The sequence below is a fragment of the Pan troglodytes genome, chromosome 4 (assembly GCF_028858775.2).
Source record: "Pan troglodytes isolate AG18354 chromosome 4, NHGRI_mPanTro3-v2.0_pri, whole genome shotgun sequence".
In the NCBI taxonomy this organism is placed as follows: domain Eukaryota; kingdom Metazoa; phylum Chordata; class Mammalia; order Primates; family Hominidae; genus Pan; species Pan troglodytes.
This window is the reverse complement of record NC_072402.2, coordinates 167,529,976-167,556,867: the sequence shown is the minus strand read 5'-3', so window position 1 is coordinate 167,556,867 and position 26,892 is coordinate 167,529,976. Positions and strand designations below refer to the sequence as shown.

Below are 26,892 nucleotides of genomic sequence, written 5' to 3'. Positions count from 1 at the left end.
AAAGGAAGGGAGGAAAGGAGAAAGAAGGAAGGGGGACATTAAACATGAGCTTTTATACTTCTGGATTTGACCAGCATCCATGAGAAAAAGGACATCCTTTGTCATTAGGCAAACACCGTGAGCCCATCAAGTGAGAGGCAATTAAAGGTGTGCTACACAGCCTGTGATTTGCATGGGAGGTGGATGGGGCTTCACAGCTTGTACAGGCAGAGAGCCTAAGTCCCAGAATGCAACATCGATTCCAGCAATGGTCTGAGATTCCTGCACGAGAGGAGGAAATGAATGACAAAAAGCCACAGAGATGTTCTTGGCCCCTTAAGAAATGGCAGACCTCACGGGGGGCCACAACACCAAAACCAGCAGACAGGACATTTGACAGCATTTTCTCCTTGAGTTTCGTTTTTATTACCTCTGCCTTTTAATGTTACTTGAGATTTGCCACAACCCCCGCATGGACTCTCAAAACCTGGGATTTTGTCCCGTCTCTGTGTAACCTGGGGCCCAGTGCATAACGGTAACCATGGTAAAGATAAGAACAGTGGAAGTCACCATTTACTGAGCACCTACTGTGTGTTGCACATGCTGCTGGGCACGCTGTTTACTCATCTCAGAAATGAAGAGTGGGCTCTTTAATGGCACTGGAGTCATGCGCTTTTGCAAACTGCTTGCTGCCACCGAGTTCTCTGTTCATCTGTGATTAGATCAGACCACAAACTTCCCCCCTTCTCTTCCCCTCATGAAAATTCTGCAGTGTAGGCAGGGATCCAGAAGTGGGAAAACCTTCATTGCAGCTGCCTGCCAGTGCTTTGCTGTACCAGGGTGGATGGCGCACTGCAGAGTCCAGGGCCCGACAGTTGTCCTTGGTGGGTGTGCAATGTGTATCTATGTCAGGAGAAGGGGGTACTTCCAAGTCATGCTGTGGGCCAATCCTGCCAGCCCCCACCCAAGGCACCTCTAAGAGGCACCCAGCTTCTTCTGGCCTCCATTAGAAGCTCTCTGATCTAATGAAATTTCTGCTGTCCTTTTGGTCCTGCCAGACCACCTTCATCTTGGGCAAATCTCGCACCTCTCTACCAGTTCCCTCATCTGCAAAATGGGAGTGATAATGCCTAGTCTTGGCAAAACTTGTTGTGAGGTGGAAAAGGGCTAGTAAATCTAAAAATGCTTTGAAAACTTTGGCAGTGCTATTGACAAGCAAGGGGTCACTGGAGTCTGTCGTTTTTAGTACAACGACTAGTATTTTAATCAGCCAAATGTATGTGACTGGTCTATACTGGAGCATAGGTCCCTTCAGAATGGAAAGACTTTTTCAATTTTATTCATAATTTCTTTAGACAATCTACAGGAAGAGATTGTCCAGTGTAAACAGAGTTTCCAAGTACCACAAAACCACAGAAAGTGATGCTGAGATGGAAAACGATTTTCCTGCCTTCTTCCATTCCAACTGGATCCCTCTCCCACGTGGAAAATGTTGACACGTCAACATTGAAAAATAACTTAGAAGTGGCCTGTGCCAACTCTGTACCCTATGAGTAAATCTGTTCACAGCAATGCAAATCATTGGCTGTCTGGCTTCCTGTTGTTTTTTTCTGGATGGAGCTGATGGAGAAGAGGGGTGAAACATGACCACCCACTTCTGCTCTCTCCCTTCCATCTGACACACAGAGCTATTCCTCTGACAACAAATCAAAAAGATTCTAGATTCTTCTATCTGTTTGAGCAGGCAGCTCCCCCAGTGTTTGACCCCAGGAAAAATAAATCAAATTATTTAAAGTCAAAAAGTGGTATGACCTAAAAAAAAAAGGGTAAGAAAATGTCCCCAGTTATGTAGTGAAAAACAAATGGATTGAAAAATATCAGAAAAATCTCTGGAGAGAAATCAAAATGCTGAGAAATACAGAGATAATATTAAGCCAATGCTCTTTCTTCTATGAGAAGCTGGATGAATTGACCAGCAGTTGCATCTGGTGGTAGTAAAGGTTTTCCCCTGGAGAAAGCAAGCTGGAGGTGACCTTTCAGATTCAGCAGCAGCAGCAGCAGCAGCAGCAGCAGCAGCAGCCAATGCCTCTGGCTAGAGGGGTGAATGTACCACAGAATTGTCCCTACAGGGCAGGTGCCCTGAGGCTTGCAAAAGAGGAAATTCAAGAGATGCTGATTCCTCACCCTTGACATAGAATAGCCAAAGGAATGAATCACTGACCCTAAAACATTTATAAAGATGCAAGAGAGAAGGAGAAGGCAAGAGAAGGGGCTAGAGAGGAACAAAAGAAATGAAGGAAGAGGAAGGGCAGGGTGTGGAAAAGAGGAGGGCAAGAAAGGTGGTGAGACAAAGAGCAGGGAGGAGAGGGGAGAAATGAAATGGGGAGCCATGCCGGAGAAAGCAGAAGAGAAGAAGGGGAAAAGAAGGAGTGAAGACAGAGGGAAACACTATAAAAGAGAAAGGAGAGAGGAAATCCAGAGGATAATCCAGCTAGATTTGTAACCTTTCATGTCTTAGGCTGGTCATGTTTGTTATGTTCACTCTACTGTCCTCTGTGCTGTCTTGCACACCTGAAACATTTTATTATGTTTTTGAAAAAAGAAAGAGAAGGTAGAAGAAAGGATAAAAATGAAGAGGAGGTAGAGGTAGATGGTAGTCATATCTCCCTGGGTGTCTGTGACAAATGCAATTAGAGGGCTGGAGTGGTAGAAAAAAATAGCATTAGTGGCTTGCCCATCCATCGGAGAGGCCTCTGGGATCAGAAAGCCTGTCTTCTCCACCAGGTCTGGTTCCAAATGAGGCACCTGAGCTGGAACCAGGTGGGCCATGGCCCTCAACCTTTGTCACTGGTGTATTGGAGAACAGGAGAACCTGGATTGACATTAGTTCCACTTCTGCCTTCAACTCAGTGTGTCACTTGTGCAGTTCCACAAATGTTCCCCTAGCTCCTGCTCCATGCTAGAAGCTGTGCAGGGGTAGGGGATACACATCAGCAAGTTTGTTCTTCTTGAAGCATTTGCAGGTAGAAGACAGCTGCTCAGAGTCTCAGTTTCCCCATCTCTATAATGAGGGGGGTTGTCTTCGTGGTTTTTAGGTTTGCTTTGAGTCCCCTACATTTTCTAGAACAACTCCACTTTATTGTGTTTTAGATATTGGAATTGTGCTTAAGCTTGGATTTGGAAGGCTGATTTTACTGCTAAAGGAATTTTGAAAATCATTAAATAAGATTCTCCCCAAGGTCTAAAGTTTGTTGTAGTTGTTGTTGTTGTTGTTGTTTTTCTTTTCTTTTTTCTTTTCTTTCTTTTTTTTTTTTTTTTTTTTTTGAGACGGAATCTTGCACTGTTGCCCAGGCTGGAGTGCAATGGTGCAATCTCGGCTCACTGCAACCTCCGCCTCCCAGGTTCAAGTGATTCTCTTTGCCTCAGCCTGCCAAGTAGCTGGGATTACAGGTGCCTGCCACCACACTCAGCGAATTTTTTTGCATTTTTAGTAGAGATGTGGTTTCACTATGTTGGCCAAGCTGGTCCAAGCTGGTCTTGAACTCCTGACCTTGTGATCCACCTGCCTTGACCTCCCAAAGTGCTGGGATTATGGGTGTGAACCACCGTGCCTGGCTGACTTTGTTTTTTTTGAAGCACTTGCAGGTAGAAGACAGCTGCTCAGAGTCTTAGTTTCCCCATCTCTATAATGAGGGGGGTTGTCTTCGTGGTTTTTAGGTTTGCTTTGAGTCCCAGGACTGAGTCCCCTACATTTTCTAGAACAACTCCACTTTATTCTGTTTTAGATATTGGAATTGTGCTTAAGCTTGGATTTGGAAAGCTGATTTTACTGCTAAGGGAATTTTGAAAATCGTTAAATAAGATTCTACCCAAGATCTAAAGTTTTAAACTTCTCTGTTCTATTTCTAAGGTTGTATGATTCCTTGAAGCCTCTAACTATAAGAATTTACTCTATTCATTCATTCAACAAATACTAAAGTTCTTCAATAAATGGGAGCAGAGACAGATAATAAACAAATAAGCTAATAGGACAGGGTTTTGCTGCACAGAGGGACACGGAAGGGGAGAGGGGGTCAGGGAGTGTCTCCTGGAGATGACAGGCTTGGAAGGATCTGGGGAAACAGGAGTCCTAACAAAAGGAATAGCAGATTTGAAAGCCAGATGATGAGAATGAATCTAGCATGTTCAGGGCCAGGGACCATGTCACAGAAAAGGGGGAAAGTGGCATGAGATGAGATGGGACAAGGAAGGTAGGCAGGGGCCAGATGACATAGGGTTGTGGCTTGTGTTCAAGGTTGTGGCCCTGAAAGTTATGGAACTAGTTTGGATTTTAATTTAAATGTAGTGGGACACCTTTGCAGGGTTTCAAAGAGGGGCCTGATGTGATCTGATTAAATATTATCAAGATTACTGTGGCTGCTGTGTGGAGGACAGATGGTAAAGAGGACAAGAGAGGGGGACACTCACAGTGATACAGGTGAGAGATGATGGAGACCTGGGTGTGAATACCAGAATTTGTGCAAAAAAGTCAAACATGGTATATAGAAAGATGAGAACAAGATTTCACAATCAGTACATATCCAACATCTTTCAGGGTCCCAAATATATAAGTCTGGATCTTAACCTCACCTTTTGGTGCCCAATTTTTTCCTCAAGTCAACCCATGTGCTATAAAGAAAGTCAATTCCCTTTGTTTCTTTGACCACTTACAACAGAATGTAGATTTAGGCAGACCCCCAAAATATACCCTTTTCCTTACTGAGAAAGCTGCCGGAAAGGGGTATATTTTTGGAATATATAATTTGGAAAATTAGCTTTCCAAATTTCAAATTGGAAAGATAAGTGGATACTTGGACCTTGATTTCAGATGAGTATGGAATAACCCTTACCAACAGATTTGACCAAGCAATTAACTGAAGACAAATGGAAGGAAAACAAACTTTGAACCACAAGGCCCAGAGGTGAATGATCAACAGTAAATGGCTCCTTAAAGACTCAGCACTGTGCTTAGGACTTTGGAGGATAGAAAAAGAGTGGAAGACATATCCCTACACTTTAGAAATGCACCCTGTAACTGAGTAAACAGGACTAACACATAAAGTAATTAGATGTCTGGCCAGCTAAATGGAGGAAGAGTCGGGGTCTCCACCAGAGCCCCGAGGCTGGCAGCAGGAAGACAGGGTTCCAGTCTACCTCTGTGACTTAGGACAAGTCATCGAATCCTTCTGGATTGAATTCCTCTTCTTTAAAAGAGGGATAATGCTTCCCAGCCTCCCAAGTGGGGATTACATGGGATTTGAAAATGCTTTGTAAGTTGTAAAGTGTGGTGTAAACAGTAAAGGTTATTATTACTAAGTTCAGAGAAGGGAGACGGCAATGTGTCAGCAAACAAAGCCTCCTCTGAAAAACAACCTAATCAAGAGCCTCCTGCTCAAAAACCACCAATGGCTTCCCAGTGCCTAAAGTGGAGGTTGTCAAACTATGGCTCCCAGGCCAAATCCATTCAGTTGCATATTTTATAAATAAAGTTTTATTGGAACACAACCAGAGCCATTTGTTTACATACTGTCTATGACTTATTTCTTGCCACGATGGCAGATCTGAATGGTTGCAACAGAAACTGTGTGGCCAGCAAAGATGGAAATATTTACTATCTGGCCCTTTAAAGAAAAAACTTGCTGACTCCTGGCGTAAAGGATAGTCTGAACCCCAGTTAACATGTAAAGCACCCTGTTATGTAAGGCAGAATTTGGATGCATGAAATGAATCAGATACCTTTCTCTAAGTCCTCCCCTACCCTGTACAACGTTTTGTAGCAATTCTTAGGAACAGATTCCATATGAGGTTGGCATTACAAGGTCCTTTCTTAGTGCTACAATAGGGATCAGGTCTTTTTCCTCCTTGGAATCTCCACAGTATTTATTACAGTGCCCACCTCACAACAGAATCTAAATAAAGTTTAACCAAATTAAAGCTGCCGTAAATAGAGAAAGCATAGTAGACTAGAGAACAGACATGAGACCTACTGATAATAAATCTTTGAAAGGAAAAAAAATGTTGGAAGTGAATTAATTCCTTCACTCTTAATTAGTTATGCAAATATTTATTCCATGCGACTATCCAACTATTCCATGTCATAGAAGCTAAGGCAAATTAGATAATACAGGATTATATTCATTTGTTTTACAAGAGTTTATATAAGACCCTCTCTGTGTCAAGCGGAGGGGTAAGGACTCGGAGTAGACCATCACCACATGTCTCTCAAGGAGCTTAGAGTCTAGTTGAAGAGGCTAGAAGTCAGCAGATCATCACAATATAGAGAGACAAGCACAATGCTAAAGACACAAAGTACAGAGACGGCAGGGAGATAGGACTTCTTGCACAAAGGAATGCCATCTTTGTACATTCCTTCCCATGAATGCACCTACAGTTTACTATCCCAAGGGAAAGAGGAGAGACAAAGACAAATTCACAAGTATCTCATGGCTACCAGCTGGGTTCTATCTGAAGAGTGAACACTGACTATCCTGACCATTTCTTATAGATTATTTCATTTAATTCTCACAACCAGTTTAGGCGGTTTTACAAAGATCAAGTCATTTGTTCCAAGTCAATAGTCAGAAAGTGGAAGAGTCTCATCTACGCAGATCTTAAGCAAAAGCCTATGCACTTAACCCCTCACTGTATGGTCTAAATACACTGAGAAAAGAGGACTGGGCAGGAATTCCAGAGAAAGCCTACAGTTTGCAACCTACAGAGATACTGTCCAATGTTTCTGTATCTACTGAATGGACACTGATTCCATGAGGACCATTTGCTGTGGGCCAAAGGCATAGATGGAACATAAACAGTTGGTTCATGTTCACTAAAGTCAATAATCAAGGGAGGACAGAATAAAGTGTTGCAAAGATCAGTAATAATTCCAGCCGTAGGGCAGCTGTGACCACCTCTGGGGAACGATTCTGGATCCTGGGCCAGGATATTAATTTAGCCCTAACCACCAATGCCTAGGGAAATGTGAATTAATGGACAACTGGGAGCCCATAAGACTTAAAGGCCTCCAGAGGGTGCTTTTAGCCAGGTGTATTCCCCAGGATGTGTCTGTGCAAGGGTCATGGTGGACATCAAGGGCAGAAGAGTTCGGACACAAAATATTTTTGTCAAGAGAAAATTTTGTATTTCCTAAACTTCCTAGGTTCTGTCTAAAAACACGAGAGTTTCCACATTCGTTTGACTATTCAAATTTTCATTTTCAACTTTTCAGCCTTTATTTGTATCAAACGTTGTGTAAAACCAATAAATGTGTGAAAAAATGTCCACTCATATAAATTCCATATCGAGAATAATGAGATACAATTTCTTTTCTACTTTATTGGCAATGATTAAAAACAATCATCATAAATTGACCAAGCACAGTAACAAAGAGGTTCTGGTGAAAGGCCTTCTCATGCAGTAATGGCAGAGTTGCACGTTAGTAGAACTTTATAGAAGGATGAGCGGTAACATGATAGTATCAACAAAATGTAAAATGCACAGCTACTTTGACTCACTAATTCTTCTTCTAGGCATTTATTTCAAGGAGATAATTAGACAAGAGCTCCAAGATTTACATAAAAAATTTTATTTATAGACTTTTAAATAATACCAAATATTTAGAAACAACCTAAATATCCACAAAAATACTATTTAAATAGAGAATTGTATAACTAGACAAATTCATGTTAGCCTACTTAAAAGGACAGTGTGATCTGTACACCATAATGTGTAACTTTCTCCAGGTTGCTCAGTGAACAAAAGGCTTTCTGTCCATAAGCTTGTCTGTGTATGCAATTTCTGTGCAAGCATTGCACAGGGAGACGGCTAGAATGAACGTCACCAAATTGTTGGTGCACTGTGGCTCTTTCTGGGTGGTAAGATTTCAGGTGATTTTTTTTCTTCCTTTTGTTGTTTATTTGTATTATTTGAATTTTTACAATGAACAAATAATATCTTTATAAGCAGAAAACCAATTGCTTTTAAAGATCAAAAGAAAACATCTAAAGGATACATAAACTTCCTGGAGAAAAGGCAGGGCTAACACCAGAATAATGACTGACTTTCAGAATGAAAATGTGGAGGGAGTTTGAAACCTGCTTGCTAGCCTTGCACAAAAATATTAATCTTTCCAGTCCTGAAGAAGGCAGGAAGGCCCAACGGTGAGAAGCCTGTGCTTCAGGGTCAGTCTGTGGGTCCAAATGACAGCTCCATCACTTAACAGTGTGAATAACTTGGTATAAATATATTCATCTTCTGTGCCTCAGTTTCCTCATTTATAAAGTGGGGAACTGATCGCACCTGCCTCTACGAGTGTCATAGGATTAAGGAAGAGAGTAAATGAAACATACCAATCACAATGCCTGGCACATAATCAATGCACTAGACATTAGCTCTTATGAAAACCAGCCTCAGACAATCATAGCCTGTGTGAGTTATCGTTCCCAGAATGAAGTGCTAATGAGCAGTTAAGAAGAAAGCAAAAAACAATTAGTCAAGGAAACCCTCAAAAGTAGACATATAAATACCTAGGCTCTGCAGTACAAAGATGAAGAGTATGAACTGCATGTTTTCAAGCATGTGACCATCTCTCAAATTTCAACTGCTTACTCTGCAAAACGGGGATAATATACAGGAGGTTATTTTGAGGATTAAGTGCCAGGTGCTAACATAGCATTTAACAGTGAGTTGTTAATACATATTTGTTACTATTAATGAAAATAACTATTATGGACTAGGGAATTGGGTACTGAGCTCCCCATTATCATAGGTATCCAGGCAGGCTTAATTATTATCTGAGGAGGAAGATGCAGAAAGGATTTAGTCATGGACTGAGGAAATTGTCTCCGGGATTCTCCCAGACCTAAAAGTCCTACACGAAGTCATTGAAACATAGAACCAATTCTAAAAGTTGCATTGTTTGGAATTTTTATGTAAAGCAACTTGGGACCAGTAGGTTCATCTCCTCAGAGAGGTATGTGACAATGCCACTCTCAGAAGCCAACCCTGCTCTTCAAACAGGCAAGGCAAATGAGGAACCACCTGCTCATGAAACTCTGCTCATTCTGTCCCAGGATGGCTCATTTTGTTCTCACGCCACTAATAAAGACATACCAGAGACTGTGTAATTTATAAAGAAAAAGAGGGTTTTTTTTCTTTATAAAGAGAGATGCAGATCTCTCCAGATATGCAAGGGTCTTTTACCCTTGTTCTTAGCAACTGTCAACATATCACGCAGATCCCAAAAGGGCAGAGTCATAACTTCATAGTTAAGAATGCAGACTTCGGAATGACAGACACCTGGGTTCAAATTCTAGCTCCTCTACTGAGTACTTACCCTCTCTAAGCTTCAATTTCCCCGTAAGTCTAAGGGGGATAATGGCACCTCATGGATTTTTTGTAAGGATTAAATGAGATAATGCAATATTGGAAAAGCAGTAGGATATGTTTAGGCAAGTTACTTAACCCTTCTGGGCCTCGGTTTATTCAACTGTAAATGGGGACAAAAATATTATCTACCTTATAGAGTAGTTTGTGATTAATGAATGAGTTATGGCTTGGAAAGCGCTTAGAACAGCATCTGTCACATTAGTTAGTACTCAGTAAATATGAGTTGTTTTAATTAATGCATGTAAAGTCCTCAGCATGGTAAGTATGTGCTCAATAAATGGTGGCTATTATTATTATTATGAGGTAGCTGTTCCTCAGAGAAGTTCATGCACATTTATCTCCTGAAAAGCAATAAGAAATGAAGACATCAGGGGAGAATTTTGTCCTTAAATAAATGTTGCAGTCATAGCAGAACGAGTTCACAGGTCCTGTTGCCCTAGCAGGATACCCTAGGACCTTCACTCCTCTTCATGCCCAGGCTCTCTTTAATTCACAAGGACCTGCCCTTCATACAACCATCCACTTTTTCAACAAATTCTCCTTAAGCACCTATAGTGAGCCAGAAAGAGGGCTAGGAATGCTCAAGCAGTGAATGAGATGGTTCCAGCCTCTGCCCTCCTGGAGTCTACAGGGTAGTGGAGGAGATGCACATTAAATAAATACATACACAAATGCTTATTTAATAACAGTTGCAATTTGTATTGTGAAAAATGTGACAAGGATGTACAATGGGTCCTGATGTGGTCTTGGCACTGGGTGTGTGAGTAAGAGGGAGACATTGTAAAGGCTGCCTGAGAAATTGCTGGGACTTGACTGATGAACAGGAGTTGGCTGAGTGCTGTGCAGAAATGGAGAGAGAAAAGGGTCCAGGCAGACAGGCATTTTGTTCCAAGGCCCTGCACCCACAAAGCGCCTGGTTCACAAAGAGAACCGAGAGAAAGGCCACGTGGTTGACTTATTCCTAGACCCTCCACTCAAAATACTCAGCTAGGAAGTTAGAATTTGAAGAGAAATCCAGGTCCACAGAAACTGCCTTCTCATTGGCCACTGTTGTCTCTTCCCTTTCAGGTGCTCCTCGCCTGCTTGCAGATATCAGACCCCAGCTCGTCTCAGACCTCAGCCCCTGAGGCCAAGCAAACATACGTCATCATGGAGGCTGCAGACGTAGCTCACCGTGCCCACATGTGAACTTCGGCCAACACACCACAACAGGGACTCTGCCCACTGAATCCCCTATGATTCCTCAATCCTGTCCTGGTCATACCCCACTGGGTTTTGTGAGGCTATTTAGGAAGATAAGTTTCCCTCACTGAAGAAAAGAGAGACAGCATGAAAGAAAACAATGGCCCCAAAGGAGGAATTTGTGATTGACATAAATGGGAATGTTCCCTTGGGAGCATCATGTATCATCAAACAAGCAAACCTCCAGGTCATTTATTTCTCCACCTGTTTACCTGCTGTGGAAAGAAGATGCATTTAAGTTTCCTGCAGTTTCACCCTGGAAATTAATGCTCTGGGAAACAAAAAGCTGTATGTTCTAGATGTAGCAGCTTTCTTTTGGAATTCACTCATTGGGAGTCTGGCACTACCCCCTAAATGGTACTTTTGTTGTCTTTTTGTTCAAGACAGCCAGCTTCCTCCAAGATCAGAACCGCGTGCCAGCCTCCCTTGATAAACCGCCTACCAGCTCTCTTGGTAGATCAGATGTTTAATAGTTAGCCTAACTCATTTGTTTTTCCAAGGAGCAATTATGACTACAATGAATTAATATTTTAACTGCAGGGAAAGCATTACAGATAGTTCCTATGTAGACTCTAGAGGCTGGGAATGGCCAACAGGATTTCCCATACTAAGAGGAGAGGACCACTCCATCCTGGCCAGCAGTTCTCTATGATTGAAATACTATCATTAGATACTGCTCCAAAGACCTAAGGGGAGATGTGCCTAGGAGAAGTGTATGGTCCTGATCCTTCCCACTGAGGCTCAATGGCCCAGCAAAATATGAAAGTGAGACCTGTGCTTCTAAAGCGTAACAGTCTAGAATCAGTGGAGTTTGTGAAACAACCTCACCACCGCAGGAGCAAATCCCAGCAGGTGAGATTCAAGGAAGATGGGACCACTAAGAATCCAACTGGCCTAGCTGAGGTTGACGTCCAAACTCCAGAAGACCCGGCTGTGATGGGGAAGACTCAAGCAACCAGGCACCATCATCCCCCCACCTACTCGCTCTCCTTCCCCAGGTCCCAGAAGGCAGGGGGCTTTCGCAACATTGCAATCCAAACTTCCCCCAGTCTCAGGAAGCATTTCCCAGTTTTCAAAAGGAAGAGACTCACAGCCAGTAAGTCCCTGGTGGAAATGCCAACAGCCTCCCAAAGTGCCATCCAGGTCAACGGCAACCTCTCTGAACAGGACATTGTGTCTTCCGACCTTGCCTACTTAAGGTTGGCTCAGCATCTTGAGGATGGGCCTCGAAGGGTCAAGGTGTCCCACGCATTCCTCCCAAGGGTCCCCAAGGTGCAAAGCAACGGTCCTGTTAGCATATGCTTGGAAGCAGGAACTTGGAGGTCCTTAGAGAAAGCCACAGCTGCCATTCAGGTTCCAGATGATATTTATCACAGTCCTTCCTGGGAAGCTAGAGAGTCTGCTCTCAGCCCAGACAGGTCAGCTGAAGTAAGTAACTCCATACAACCTTTGGATGACACACGTCCAGGTGATGGGAGAAGGGTGACTCCACTAGATTCAGAAAAATCCACCTCCTGCTTAAATGCCACCAGCGTTGCCAGCCACACACCAGGCAGAGAGAAACTGAAACCTGAATTGCTTTTGCCCAAAGACAACTCGGATGACAAAGACCTTGGCTCACTGTCATCTCAGTCAAAGGAAACGTGTGTTCCTTCACCTCCACGGACTCACAGTTCCCCCTCACAAGGCTCCCACAGCCAGCCAGCCCACCCAGGAAGAGCCTCAGACTGTCCTTCATCAAGTAACAATCACCAGAATCTGGTGTCACTCAAAACTAACAGTGCATCGAAATCTGCCCCTGGGTGTCAGGAGCAGACGGCAAACAACCCCACCGAGTCAGACACACTGGAGTTTCCAAATTGTCCAGGAAGTAATCATCTCCCATCCTGTCTTTCAAGGAGTGAGACCAAACTTCAGAGCAACAGGGAGATTAGTGACATTAATCAAATTCACCTGGCACGGGGTGAACTCTGCGACCTCCAAGGCCGACTGCAATCCGTGGAGGAATCTCTGCACTCGAACCAAGAGAAAATTAAAGTCCTTTTGAATGTAATTCAAGACTTGGAGAAAGCTCGAGCTCTAACTGAAGGGTAAGGAGATTTTTTTTTCATAATAAAAATGACTGGGTGAAGTCATTTGCCAACACAGGGGCAGAGACAGCTTTGGTTTCTCTTAGTAAAAATGTCTCCAAAATGTTTGAAGCACTGTTGTTTCTCCAAATCATAACCACAGACCTCCCTTTTCTCTAATGGAATTTCATTTAGTTCTAGGCTTTGGTGGATTTTTGGGGATTTCTACTGCTGTTTGTTTTCATTTTCAGGTGTTAACAGAATGGGGAAAGGCAGCAATGGAGCAGTAAGATCAAAAATGATTTTTATGAAGATGAGGGTTCCACTGATACATGATGGGGGAAAATGATAGCAGGAAGGCACTTCCCCATCCCCCTCCTCTTAGCAAGTTACTGCATTTGTACAGTATTTCTGTTCTTCATGTCATTGTGACAAAGGACTTGAGATGGCCACTCAGCTTACTATTGACCTTCCCCTGTACTGACTACTTTGATGACTTGGGCTGGCCCATCAATGACCAACTAATTGGAACTGAAATGAGATCACAATTCATTTTGCACAATTCATTTTCGGCAAAGAGAAAAAAAGTCACAAAATGCTTTCCTGGGTGACTCAGCACCAGTATAGGAGGAAAAGGCAGTTATTTGTTTAGATGTGAAATGCTCGTCCCTCCAGAAAGTGCTCTCTAAAGACAAAGAAGAAGCAATGGCTAAAGCTCATCAAAAATGGTAGGAGAGAGAAGTCATTAACTGCTGTTTGCTGTATGAATCAGAATCAGCACTGCCGTATAGGAGAGAAACACTGTGATGATGCAGAATGAAATGTACTGAACTAAGAGGTCAGGAGTTTTAATAACCTCCCTTCCACTCACCTGCAGAATCCCTCATCTCACAACAGGATTGTTGTCAGCATGAAAAAACTCTCAGCTTGAGAAATCTTTAACATGTATAAAGCCTTCTAGAAATGTGAGCTCCTATTGTCACGACTTTCTTGTTTCCTTATTTGTAATGGCCGTGCAACTTCAGAGCACCGTGAATGCTGTGCTATAGGGACTAAGGGACAAGTAGGTTGAATGTTTGTGGCCCACGTGACTTTTGCCCATAGATTTATCCAGCAAATGCTCTGTCTTGCAGGCGCAACTTTTATCGAACTGGCCAAGATCTCAACAATTGCAGTACCTGCCAGAACACGGCGTGCATCATATACAGGTACCTGGCCACAAGCGAGGCCTGCTCTGTAGACCATAAAGCCATAGGGTCCGCTGAACACTCTAGCAAACTTTTAAATGCAAAAAGTCAAGAGAGGCAAAAACAAGGTATTTAACTATGAAATGTTAACATCTGGTTCCAAGGCAGGGATTGCTTTGTTTCCTTAGAACAAAGTCTATGAGCATACCCTTTTGATGTAATCATCCCTAGGCTTATCAAACACTAAGTGCAGGCATCATGGTAAGCTTGGCACGCACATTTGCATCTCATTCCACCTTCAGGAAAGTTAAGGCATTCAGTCTCGCTCACATAGAGCATTTTCCAAGAGCAGAAAGGGCCAAACTCAGGACTCACATCCAGACTTTTCCAAATCCTAAACCTGTGATCTTAATTATTCCACCACACTGCCTCTTCCTCAACAGTAGCTATGCTATGCCAAGCACTTACTTAGCACAGTCAAGAACCATGATAAGAACTTTATGTTCATTTCTAAGTATGTCATTTCCTTCTCGCACAGAGTAAGTTTGCTGCAGTGAATTTTTATAAGTGGCAAAAGGGAAACATGATATACAGTGTAAACTTGGAGTCAAAGATCTGTGTTTTAATCCCCAAGTCTGACATCAGCTAACTTAATCTGGGCTCACTTTCCTTATCTGAATAGGGAACAATTATCCCTATTCAGAGTTGCCATGAAGACCAAATGAAATAATATATGTGAATGTGTTTTGTAACTGCAAACCTCTGTACAAATCCAAGGGTTTACACCTGTTTTTACTAGAAAGATCAATGCCCCCTTAGCTGGAAGCCCACTTTCCATGGCATAGTAGAAAAGTGGTCAAAAGCAGTAATTTCCGTTGACGACATCTAATTTTGTTGACCAAAGTGAACAGTTTTGCTTTCTCTATTACATTTCTCTTTTTGTTGAAAACTGGCAGCTTAGGGCCTGAGCAAACTGGAGCCTAATTGGGTTGCCTATGTCTTCTTTTAAAACTTCTCATTCTCTCTGGCAGAATCCTGAAATTTCAATGAGTAAGAGACCATATGCCTGGAAGGCAGAAGGTGCTTGCACTTAGGCAGGGCCTTGAGCATCTTTTCATTGAACCTATCAGCTCCTTACAAAGAGGAACCACCTGTTTTTAATCAAATAACAGAAGAGTCAGGACTGCTCACAGATAAATGCCTTTCACCTCAATGTGAAGTCTTCCTTTAAAAAAGAGGGCCCCAGAAGAGCCCTGCAGCATTGGAAGGCCTAAGCAGAAGTTTCATCAATTGCTCTCTTTTTGCTGCTTCTTTTTTTATATCTTCTAACTTGAACAAATTTTCTAATCATTAGGAGGACAAAAATTATTAAATGTCTAGACAGTTAGAGAGGACAAAACTATTCATCATAAACAAGAAGAATTAATTTGAACTAACCTCCATTTAAATTTTGGATAGTCTCTCTTCTTTTCCGGAGCCAGATAATGTATTTTCTATTACCTTAAAATGATTTTATATTTGGCCTATATAAGTAAAAAGGGCAAGTGGTGATTTCCAAGTCTACTATGAGTTTCATGACCTGGCCTTGGGCAAATCACTTTCCCCATCTGAAAAATGAGGGTCTTTAATTAAATGGCCCCAAGAGTCCCTTTTAGTTCTGACATTCTGATATTCTAAACCGAATTAAAAGTGACAATATTTGGCTAAACTATGACCTTCCAACGTGTCTGAGAATGTTTGCATTTTTCTAGCACTTAATTCAAACATCTCCAGCAAACATTCTAAATTAAGTTACACCCCTGGTTGGGTTAGCAAACCTTCATGCACACCATCCTTTCCAGAAGAACAGCAATTGTATGCATATATCCCTCATTACCATTCAAAGCCAGACTGTTCTCCCAGACAGAATCTATATCCTTGTATCTAAGCCATTGCAAGGGAACGGGCAATTAATTTGATGAAAGCAAAGAGATCTGAACAACAGCCCCATCGTAGTAACAGTGGGAAGATGAGAGTTGTCTTTTTTTTTTAGAAAACATTCAAATGACTTCAAACTTGCATTGTGTTCTGGAAAGTCAGATCTTAGAAACGAATGAATAAGTGATGTGAAATACTCATCCCCAGGCCTTGTTAAGCCGTGATCTCTCTCCCCAATGATGGATGCGCTCAGTGCATGTCACTGTACATAAAGCAGCATGATCCAGCGCATGATGGATTGCCCACTGGGTCTTCTTCTCTGGAGATGTTGCTGCTAAGTTAGCCATGCATACGGTTTCCTAAGTGGTATTTCCCAGAGGCTCCAGCAGCTGGAGGCTATGGCTATGCTGCTTGCTCTTATCAAGACATGTGGGGTCATCTGGTTCTATCTAACTCGTTCTCTCTGCTCCCTAAGCCTCCTTGGCTCTCCTTTTACCATTGAACACTTGGATACATCCTATCTCACCAAGAGCACAGACCCAACACCAATGCCTAGAGATTCTATCCATGGCTCTCAGGAGCTTGCAGGGATTTCCGTACATCAAGGTGAATGGATCCTTTGGTTTTGACTACTGTAGACTCCACAGGAAGTGAGTGGCAATTGGCTCTAAACCACAAGCTGATTCCAGGCTGTTTTGGCCCCAATCACTCCCTTCACTTCTCCTTAGCATTAATCCTAGCACAAGTTACCCAAAGGGTTGAGTAAATGCCACCATAGTATCCAAGATTAAATAACATTAAATTACTTAGTAAGAAAGTTGTTCTCTTTTCAAATTTATTTCAATCCTTCCAATAACCTAGAGGGGAAAATCTGAGTTTGGTACTAGAACATCTTTAAAACCTTCCTAATGCTGGCTTATCACATTTCTCTGCAAAGAAAGAACAGGTCTCAGTTTCACAGCCCTGAGCAAGCAATAGTTATCTAGCTAGAATGCAATCATTTTTACTTTTTTTATTGAAGGCTTTAACTTTTAAAACTAGTCCTTTTAAATACTTTTTGTAATTGATGCAGGTCTGCATTTCCAAAAGTGATATTGCCTGTTTTACATAAAACATGTTTTTAAATTTAAAAAGCGAATGGATTTAGAGAAAAAAAGTGAAGTGAATAACCGTGTAGATGGTATGGGGAATCTTGCAAAAACCATGAAGGTGGAGAATGAGTGATTGAAGTTTGGGAAATGGTGCCCTAAGGAATCGGCTCCTTTTCACCTTCTCAAGGGCACAAGGTCCCTCTAAGCCACTTGCTCCTCCTTCCCTCACCCCCTTCTCTACTTTTCCAGTCATATCTCCAGCATTCATCTTTATGTTCATGCTAAAAATAGTCAGCAGTGCTTCTTTAGAGGTCTTTGACTACAGAGATCATGCATTTCTTTTCTAGACATAACTCCCAGGAAAAAACTGCTTGGTTTCAGTTGTAAAATGTCTCCAATATGTTTTAAAGGAAAATAATAAGAGGTCTTTCCCAGAAAACTTTTCATCTCCCATCCAAGCATGCTGCTCAGGAATTGGAAAGACAGAGTTGCAACCTTACGGTTTTCGGTGGGTGAAGAGAGAGATCAGCCATGTAGGATTTGAAAGGTGCCAGAGAGGTGAGAGAAATAGAAGAGGTATTGTTTGTCCAGGGTCCACCTGGACAGGCTGCTCCTCTTCTTATCCTTAGTTTCTTCCCATCACTTCAACTGCACTCATGGACTTTATTTCTGCGGCACCACTTTCTGCTACCTTTTATCTGATATCTATATCAATCTATCTATCTATCTATCTAAAATTTTCAAGCAACTACATGCAGACATTTCCACTTCATATCCCAAGGCAACTCAAATTTGTCATATCCCCAAACACACCTATTTCACCACAAAATTAATTTTCTTCCCGTATTTACTTTGTTCAACACCACTGACCAAGAGGCAACTCCATAAAGATATCACAATCCCTCTTGACTTTCTCTTCATACGCCAAATAAGCTACTGATTCCAACTGCTCAATCCAACCCCTTCACTCCAATTCCTCTGCCGCAGGTTCAGAAAAGGCTCTCATCATTTGTCACTTGAACATGAATTGACCTTTTTGACACAGGTCTCTTTTCCCTTATCTCAAGTAATCCTCCATGCAGATTGCTAACTTGCACCTGAAAAATAGAATCTGACCATGTCACTCCCCCGCTAAACAATCTTGTCCTGATTCAGGTAGTCTGTGGCTCCTCTCCAGCCATGGGGAACTAGGTGCTCAGCTGGTGGTTCTGTCATTCCTCTGTGCCTTTACATAAGTTCCTTTGCTTTCCTGGGATGTCTTTTCTGCCCTGCTTTGTGTGGATATTTCTTAGTCTTGCAGCTTAAATGTCAGTTATCTGGACAACCTCACAATCCAATCCTTCCCCAGAAGGACCCCCATGCCATGAGCCCTCGTCTGCTAGGTCACTGATCCTATTGCATTATAATACGATGTTTATAAGTTTCTTTCCTTCAGCAAATGGCTAGTCTCTCAAAGTCATGGATCAGTGTCTCATACATACTTGGTGCTCAGTAGGTTCTTATTAAAGAAAGAAATGACTGTATTAACTAGGAGAGGAAGGAAAACCAGTAGTGGACTTGAGACAGCTGTTTAAATTGTCCAGAAGTAAAGTCATTGTTACTATTAGTGTACACCACCACTCTTGGGTGAGGAAATGAAGGATTAAGCAAATATTCTTATTAGGAAGGAGGGCTTCTATGTAACTGGTTCTCAATGGGTCTTTTTAAGCTGAATGTAAGCCCGTAGATTGCCAGTTTCAAAATAACTGGAATGCCACATACTTTCAACAAGAGAGAACCTTTCTTTGATGACTCAGAGAGCTTGCTGCACTTTCATAGGACATTGAAACCCTTGTTCTTCCAGGCCATCAGACATTATTGCCCAGGACTTCTGTCCTGACTGTGGTGGGAAAGGCAAAGTTTGACTGTGGGGAACCACAAAACTCCCTCCAGGTGAAAATATCTCCCTTCTCTGGTATCTGAACTGTCCCAGTGATCTCTTTGGGAGAATGAGTTAGAACATCAGATCTTCAGGTTCTCTTGCTAAATGTCTAATGCTAAATATCAAAACCCAGGCTTGTAGGCACAATAATGCCTAAGGTGTCCACATCCTACGGACCCTCTGCATATGTGACCTTATTTGGCAAAAGGGACTTTGCAGATGAAATGAAGTGAAGGACTTCAAAGGAGGAAAGCAGGGTGGGTTGTCTGGTGGGCCCAGTGTAATCACAAGGGCCGCAGAGAAAGAGGGAGGCCAGAGGATCAGAGTCGGAGAAGGAGATGTGACGCCAGAGGCAAAGGTCAGAGTGCCGTGGTCACAAGCCAGGAGGCATGGCAGACCCTAAAAGTGAGAGAAGGCAAGGGATGTGTTCTCTCCTAGAGCCTCCAGAAGGAGCACAGCTCTGCTGACACTCTGATTTACAGCTCTGGAGGACTTCTGCCCTCCAGAACTGTAAGAGTAAAATCTATGTTGTTTTAAGCCATTAAATTTGTGGTAATTTCAACAAAGGGACATAAGTACACTCAGAATAAATCCTCATAATTGGAGGCCAGTTTATTTGCCTTTAACTGATGATTTTTACAATGATAACAGCTGACGAAAGAGATCTGTTGGGCTGAAACTTAAGGGAAAGAAAGAAGAGAGCTACCACTTACTGAGGATCCATTATTTACTGATCACTTGAAGTACCTTTTGTTTTCACACTTAATCCTCACAATGATGAGATTGATTAAAGTACCCCCATGTTACAGATGAAGGAACTGTTGCTCAGGAAGGGTCAGGCACTTGCTCAACATTCAGATTAGGCAATTGAAGCTGAGAGAGGCGAGGCACTTGCACAATTATTCTGGAAATAGTAATTGCAACGGCCACAGCAGAACACAGTTCTGTCTTCCAACAAGCCAGATTCCACAGCATGCTGCCTTCCAGATGCCAGACTCATCTGAAGGATATTAGGTCTCAGTGGAATGTTCGATTGTCACTGAGTTCCACTCAGCCAAGGGCATCGTGAGGGTTTACATTGAAGATGTAGGCCCTAGACAGTGCTCCCAAAGCGTGGTCATGGACCATCTGCATCGGAACCTCCTGGGTGTCTATGGAAACTGGTTGCTGGGTTTCAGCCCCAAAGCCACTGAATCAGAGAGTGTGGGGTGGAGGATGGGAATCCGCAGTTGCAGCAAGCTCCCTGGGAATGGTTGGTTCAAATAAAGCTTGAGGATTTTTTTAGGTAAAAAATCAGGGTCTTGAAAGAAGATAGTTGATTTACTAGAAAGTTTTGTGACAACCAGCCCATGAATAAAAAATACTTGCTTGTAAAATAGCCCAGAGAGTAGCTTTAGTTCTTACTACATCTTTGGAAAGATGAATTACCTTTCTGCTTGGCTTTGATTTTAGGGTTAGATGATCATATATAGACCTAATTATATATGTTGGGTAAAGGTGAGAATGGAGGCAAGGGCGAGGGAAGGAAGAGAGAGGAGATGATTACTCATGGAGCAGGCATATCTTCTGATGCCTCCTGTTTCCAATGAGAAGAGAAAAGGAGTCCCTCTCAGGCCATTCTGGGGCCCAGGCTTACATTATGCAATACTTGGGAGATTCAGCTGTAACCGTTCCTTCCTCCCACCTCTCTCAGTCCCTCAGGCCTCATCTGAGATCAGAAACTGATGGGCAATCCAGGCTGACATTTTTCCTCCAACAAAGGTTGAGAGTAATTAAAGCCTAATTCTGCTCCCTGGCCAAGGGACCAAACGCTAAGAACGGCCCTCTGGTGGGTCCTAGAGGGTCAACAGCAGACACGTGTAAAAGGTGGGTGTCCAAATGCTGACCATTACCACTACATTCCCACTTCAGGATAGGGGTATGGTCACCCCTTGCTTGGGAACCAAGGACCATGCATGAAGCTAAATGCCACGCAGAATCTGCCACCACCACCCACTCATTTTCCATTTTCTCAAACTCCACAGACCACCAATTGCTTTTTTTTTTTTTTTTTTTTTTTTGAGACAGAGTCTCACTGTTGCCTAGGCTGGAGTGCAGTTGCACAATCTCGGCTCACTGCAACCTCTGCCTCCCAGGTTTAAGCGATTTTTCTGCCTCAGCCTCCTGAGTAGCTGGGATTATAGGTGCCCGCCACCACACCCAGCTAATTTTTGTATTATTAGTAGAGACGGGGTTTCACCATGTTGGCCAGGCTGGTCTTGAACCCCTGACCTCAAGTGATCCCACCCACCTTGGCCTCCCAAAGTGTTGGGATTACAGGCGTGAGCCACCACACCCGGCCGCTTTTTTATTTTAATCATTATTGATGCATCCACTCATAAATTCTTCTGGACCAGACAGAGAAGAACTTATGGATTCTGTAAAGGAGATTCTCTGCAAGAGCCTCCCTTTGTATCTAGCAACCAGCATTCTCGTTCCTAGCACGTCCCCCTCACAGTTTTCATATTCAAAGTATGACAAGGAGGCTCCCTGGAATGCAGGCCAAAGCCTCACAGCTGTGCACCCTGCAAGAGAAAAGCAAGGGCTTCACATCACTGAGGAGAGAGAGGCTCCAGAGAGCTGTGTGAGCCGCTTGAGGTCACACAGTTGGTGGTCTGAGAGTGCTTCTGGGAGTTTCCTTCTTGGTTAAGCGATTTGGCCACTGAGCTCTGGCCTTGCCTGCCACTCAAAGCTATTACCTAACCAGAGAAAAAGGCATTTCTCTAGAAATGCAATATGCACTCAGTCCTATGGGTTTAGCAGCCAACTTTTCACTTAAATTGTTTAGTATTTTCCTTTCATCTGCTTATGACAGTGTCCCAGCGTGGAGCCAGGTGAACTCTTGAGAACCTTGTCTTCCAGCCACAGTCCTCACTCTGGCCAGCAATGAAGTCCACAGTAAAAAATAATGATAAAGGCACACAGCATATCTGTTATTCTAGTAATCACAGATGCATTTGCAGCTCTCATCAAATTCCAATATGGACTGAGCCATACTATTTCAAATGCTGGGCCGTGAACGTCATAGCAATGCCCTTGAGCATCTCCAAAACAACCAATAGCAAACACAGCTTAAATGTCTCTTTGGGAAACAGCTATGAAGTTTGGGGTACATGTAAAATGTAAAAGGTAAAATTTCTCTGAGTCCCAACAGGAGATTCCCAAGACATTTGTCTCTATTCCCTGATTCTCTTGAATGGCTTTACCCCTTTCTTTTTCTCCCTAGAGTATAAAGGAAAAGAAGTAGGATTTACAGCATCAGCAATTTATCTGTAATAAAAAATGAAACCTATTTTAATGCATTAATAGCAAAAGAGGCTGAAACATGCCATAAATATAAAATTACACGAGTTGAATATTTCAGAGGAATAACAAATGAGTGGCTGCTGGCACAGAGGCCACAGGTGATCACAGAGTGATCCGATCTTTATTTCTCCATCAAGTTAGCGTAATAATCATTACCATTTGTTGAATCAGCCACTGCACTAGGCATTTTGCCCAATACTATATGTCTATCGTTTCATTCCAGACTCCTAACCATCCTAAAATGTGGATAGGATTAACATTCCCATTTTACAGATGAGGAAACTGAGGCTCAGAGAGGTTAAGTGATCTGCCCAAGATCCCAGGAAGCCAGGGCTCAAAACTAGGTCCTACTTTCAGAAGACTTTCCTGTCCCTTCCCCTCTTTCCTTGTGACCTTGCATCGTCAGTGAATAAGTGTGTTAACTTTCTCGGAGATGATCTACCCTTTCTGAGGGCTTCACATGCAGATCTTACTGGCACAGAGTCACAGAACCCAAAACACAGATTTCTTTCAGATATAGCTATCAGCAGAGATTTCTGCAGCTTGATCCCATTTATATACATGCCAAGAAGAGAACCTGTGATTTTCTGAAGACCCAACAGCAGATAGATGCCCCAGGAGAAGGGGTAGACTTGCCAATTTGAAATAGCTGCAAGTTGTGAAGCACAAAATTAAACCCTATAAAAAATGAGCAAACTTGTCATTAGGAGAAAGTTTTAGGAACAATATCCCTTCCAGGCTGGGGAGAGAAAAACATACAAACTAAAGTTCCTGTGATCCGAGACTGTAATTCTTCCCCAGAGACGCCTTCCAAAGTGTCATGATTTATCCAAATGGACAAGAACCAAACTACTCTCGCTGCATCCATTGATTCTTACAGCTAATTCTTTAAAAGAGAAAGTTGCAGGAGGTCAGTAAATCAGTGGTGCACCTGGGTTCTGTAGAAACAGGGACCACAGAAATGTTCCAACAAGAGATGAAGAAGTGGAGGGGAATTTGGAAGATGGTTTGTCTTCAGGGAGACACCATGAATCATTCACTTCTCGGCCAACTTGCTTAGAGTGTAGTTGATGGCAGTGGCTTGTCGGCATGTCTGTTTATAAAAGAGCAGGACCCACTGCTGAGAAGGAAGTGCAAAATGGCTCACTGGAGACATCAGCAGGCTACACCAGACCCAAGATTGCTGACCCCAGATATTATCTCCAATAGGCTGCCTCCTTAGAAGGTGATCACCTTTTTTGGGTATGCAGCCTCCCTCTCAAGGCTGCCCTGAAATTGAGAAAGAGTATTCCAAGGTGGACTGGTCAGCTGGTCCATAAAGCGTCCCCCATGCACCCCAGCCCCAGTTTAGGTCTGGTTCCACAGGGGACTGTGAGGTCATCCAGGAGCACCAGGCCTTGGCCACCACCTCCACCCCCACCACCCTACGTATTTTGCAATCAGAATTTCATACAGATGCAGATTACTATGTTCTTTCAGTCCAGTGCATCTTAGTGTAGAAGCTTTGGGGCTAGACTGTCAGGGTTCGGATTCTGACTCTGTCACTTATATTTACATGCCTTTGGCAGAATATTTAACCTCTCTTTGCCTCAGTTTTCTCATTTATAAAATGAAGGTAATATTATTTATCCCATGGGATTGTGAGAATTCACGAGAGAAGGAGTGTAAACTTGTAGCATAATGTCTAGCACATAGATTTCATTCCATAAATGACCATCATTCTTTTTATCATAATTATTATTTTTGCCCATTTAAATTACCATGTATCCTAATCTAATGTGGCCCAGGTACTCTCTTTTTGTTTCTTCTCCTTAGAATAAAATGCTGGAAAGAGTTAGGTCCATGGCTAAAACATTTGGTCCTTCTTTAAGCAGAAAAATCAAAGGACTAGGTATCAGGAAACGAGGTGAATAGACTGAATGTTTGTGTACCCTTCAAATTCAGATTAATTCCTAATGCCCCATGTGATGATATTTGGAGGTAGAAACTTTGGAAGGTGATTAGGTCATGAACTTGGAGTCCTCGTGAATGGGATTAGTGCCCTTATAAAGAGAACTCAGAGAGGTCCCTCTCCCCTTTCTGCCACGTGAGGACACAGCAAGGGAATACAGCTGTCTATAGACCAGGAAGAGGGCCCTTACCAACTAACAGCACTTTGATTTTCAACTTCCCAGCCTCCAGAACTGTGAGAAATAAAGTGTATGTATGTACGTATAAGCCACCCAGTCTGTAGTATTTTGTTATAGCAACCCAAGCAGACTAAGACATAGGGTTTAGATTCTGCTTGTAACTTACAGTATGACTTCCCTTTGCCAACTTGCTTGTCTGTTTAAATGGGCAACAACCTTCCTATCTTCCTGGGCTATCATGAGGATAAAATAAAAACACAGACCTAATGCTAAATGACGAGTTAATGGGTGCAGCATACCAACATGGCACATGTTTACATGTGTAACAAACCTGTACATTGTCCACATGTACCCTAAAACTTAAAGTATAATAATAAAATTTTTAAAAATTAAAAAATTTAAAAAAGAAGAAAAAAAACCACAGATCAAAAATACTTTGCAAATTCAAAAGTTATATACAACTGAGAGGCTTCTGTTATTTCTTTCTACATCAATTTTTATCTCCTTTTGGCTCACCCAACTTCAGTTTACCCAGCCAAGATCCTGCATCCAGAACCTCGCTCTGTTGTTTGCTCATGAGCTTATCTATTTTTTGCTATTTGTTACTCACTGTTTCTTCTTCCAGCCAAGTCATGACTTGGGGCTCTTGCTGCTTCCAATTACCTAGAAAAACATCTTTCTGCTTTTCAGCGAGCATGATGGCTGGAGCACTGATCTGTAAGCCAGATTAGTGAGGTACCCCCAAGAGGGAAACCTGAAGGTTCTTGCCATTTCTGGTTTACACATAGCTTACTCTCTAAATGGAATGTGGCTCCGTGTTCAGACATCTCCTTGGATGTGAAGGGCTCTAAGGCACCTCAGGCAGTTAACTGAGCATCCCTAAACCACAGGTCCCATGTCCCATGCATCCTCAGGAAGACCGACTCACATACCATGAATGCCCTGGACTATCTCAAGGGCTCGTGTCCGGAATTTTGCATTGTAACAATTTCTTAACTACTATTTGCCCTCCACTGTAAGCCAGGGTTCTGCAAACTCAGCACTCTGCACCTATCTTCCTTCTTACGATCCTGCATGGAATATACAGCATATGTGAAATATGGTTGGTGGAAGATGGTAAGGATGGGAGGGTACAGAGAGTAGGTGGAAGCAGTGAAAGCGAGGTGAGGTCAGAAAAGTTATTGGTGTGCTATTTGGATCCTTGGGCTGAAACCCAAAGCAGAGAGTCTCTCCCACTGTCTGCAAACAACGCTCTGCTAAGAATTAACTTCAATTTTCACCAAGTTGGCAACTTACTCCTTTTTGCAAGGGGTTGCTGAGCATGGTGTAGTAGCTAAGTAAGAAGTAGAAATGCATCTTCTCTTTTCTACCCAGCCTCAAGATAAAAAGCAGATGAGAGGGCTCTGTCCCTCCCCATTTATAAGGCAGCTGCCACCAAAGCAAAATATACTCCCTCTCCTCCCTTCCAAACTGTAGTGTGTCAAACGGATGAATAAAAAGAAAAGTGGCAATTTTCCTTTATGTTAATAAATTGCTTTGGCCTAAAAAACATTAATCAATTTCTTTCCGAAGCACACACACTTCTCCATATTCTGCTATTTGCCTGGCCTTGAAAAGAAAGTTACTTTCAATCCCCTTTAAATTGTTCAAGACCAGTGGGGGCAGTCACAAGAGGGGAGTGGGGAGCTCCCTAAATCCCAGTGATTATAATGAAACCCTGCTGTGTTTCCATAGAAACATAAAGAGTGTGTTCTTCCCTGAATGTAGATGGTGGGGAGGGGTGAGGAGTGATGCTGCTGGTAAGGTGTGCAGCTACTGAAGAGCTGAAGGTTGATGCGAGGAGCTGAGATGGGAAGGCAAAGGACCTAGTGAGGAAGAGTGGAGTGGGCCGAGACAGTGTTCCATGTGCAGTGATTTCAGCTGCTATTGCATCCCATCTGCACAGCCAGCCAGCGAGGTAGCTAGTGTAACTCCCAAGTTCAACTGAGCCGTGGGAAGAGAAGAAACTTGCCCAGGGTCACCCAGCCAGGAAGTGCTGCAGCCTCCATTCAAACCCAAGAGCATTCAACTCTGGGGCCCTCACTCCATCCTCTATGTTGGGCTGGGCTTCAAGTTGTGACGGTGAGATAAAGTTTCCGTTCCATCTCCTGGTCTTTTCTACCCAGGCCTGCCAGTTCCATACACATTCTGGAATCATCCAGAGCATTAATATCATTTTCTTTTTGAGATGGGGACAACTCAATCTCTCACCTGGGCTGGAGTGCAGTGGTGCACTCATAGCTAATTGCAGCCACAATTTCCTGGGCTGAAGTGATCCTCTCACCTCAGCCTCCCAAGTAGCTGGGATCACAGTTGCACACCACCACACATGGCTAATTTTTTACTTTTTGTAGAGATGGTGTCTCGCTATGTTGCCCAGGCTGGTCTCAAACTCCTGACCTCAAGGAATCCTCCCACCTGGGTCTTTCAAAGTGCTGAGATTACAGGCATGAGTCACTGCGCCCAGCCTATTTTTATTAAACAGGTATTAGGACACTTGTAAATCTTGTCAAACTCAGCTGGTTTGTTGTCATTGTTTGTTTATTTGAA

The 26,892-nt window shown here is 42.8% G+C and overlaps 2 protein-coding genes across 9 annotated transcripts in view; one reads left to right on the top strand and one right to left on the bottom strand.

The window, feature by feature from the left end:
• The window catches only part of DOCK2 (dedicator of cytokinesis 2), a 442,545-nt gene that overhangs the window by 185,648 nt on the left and 230,005 nt on the right, over positions 1-26,892 (bottom strand). The gene's annotated exons all lie outside the window — the stretch shown is intronic.
• Positions 1-26,892, top strand: part of INSYN2B (inhibitory synaptic factor family member 2B) — a 118,547-nt gene that overhangs the window by 84,593 nt on the left and 7,062 nt on the right. The window contains exons 2-3 of the mRNA XM_003310975.6: positions 10,471-12,734; positions 13,847-13,921. Coding sequence (XP_003311023.4) covers positions 11,389-12,734; positions 13,847-13,921 — 1,421 coding nt within the window. The 5' untranslated portion in view covers positions 10,471-11,388. The remainder of the gene's footprint in view (positions 1-10,470; positions 12,735-13,846; positions 13,922-26,892) is intronic.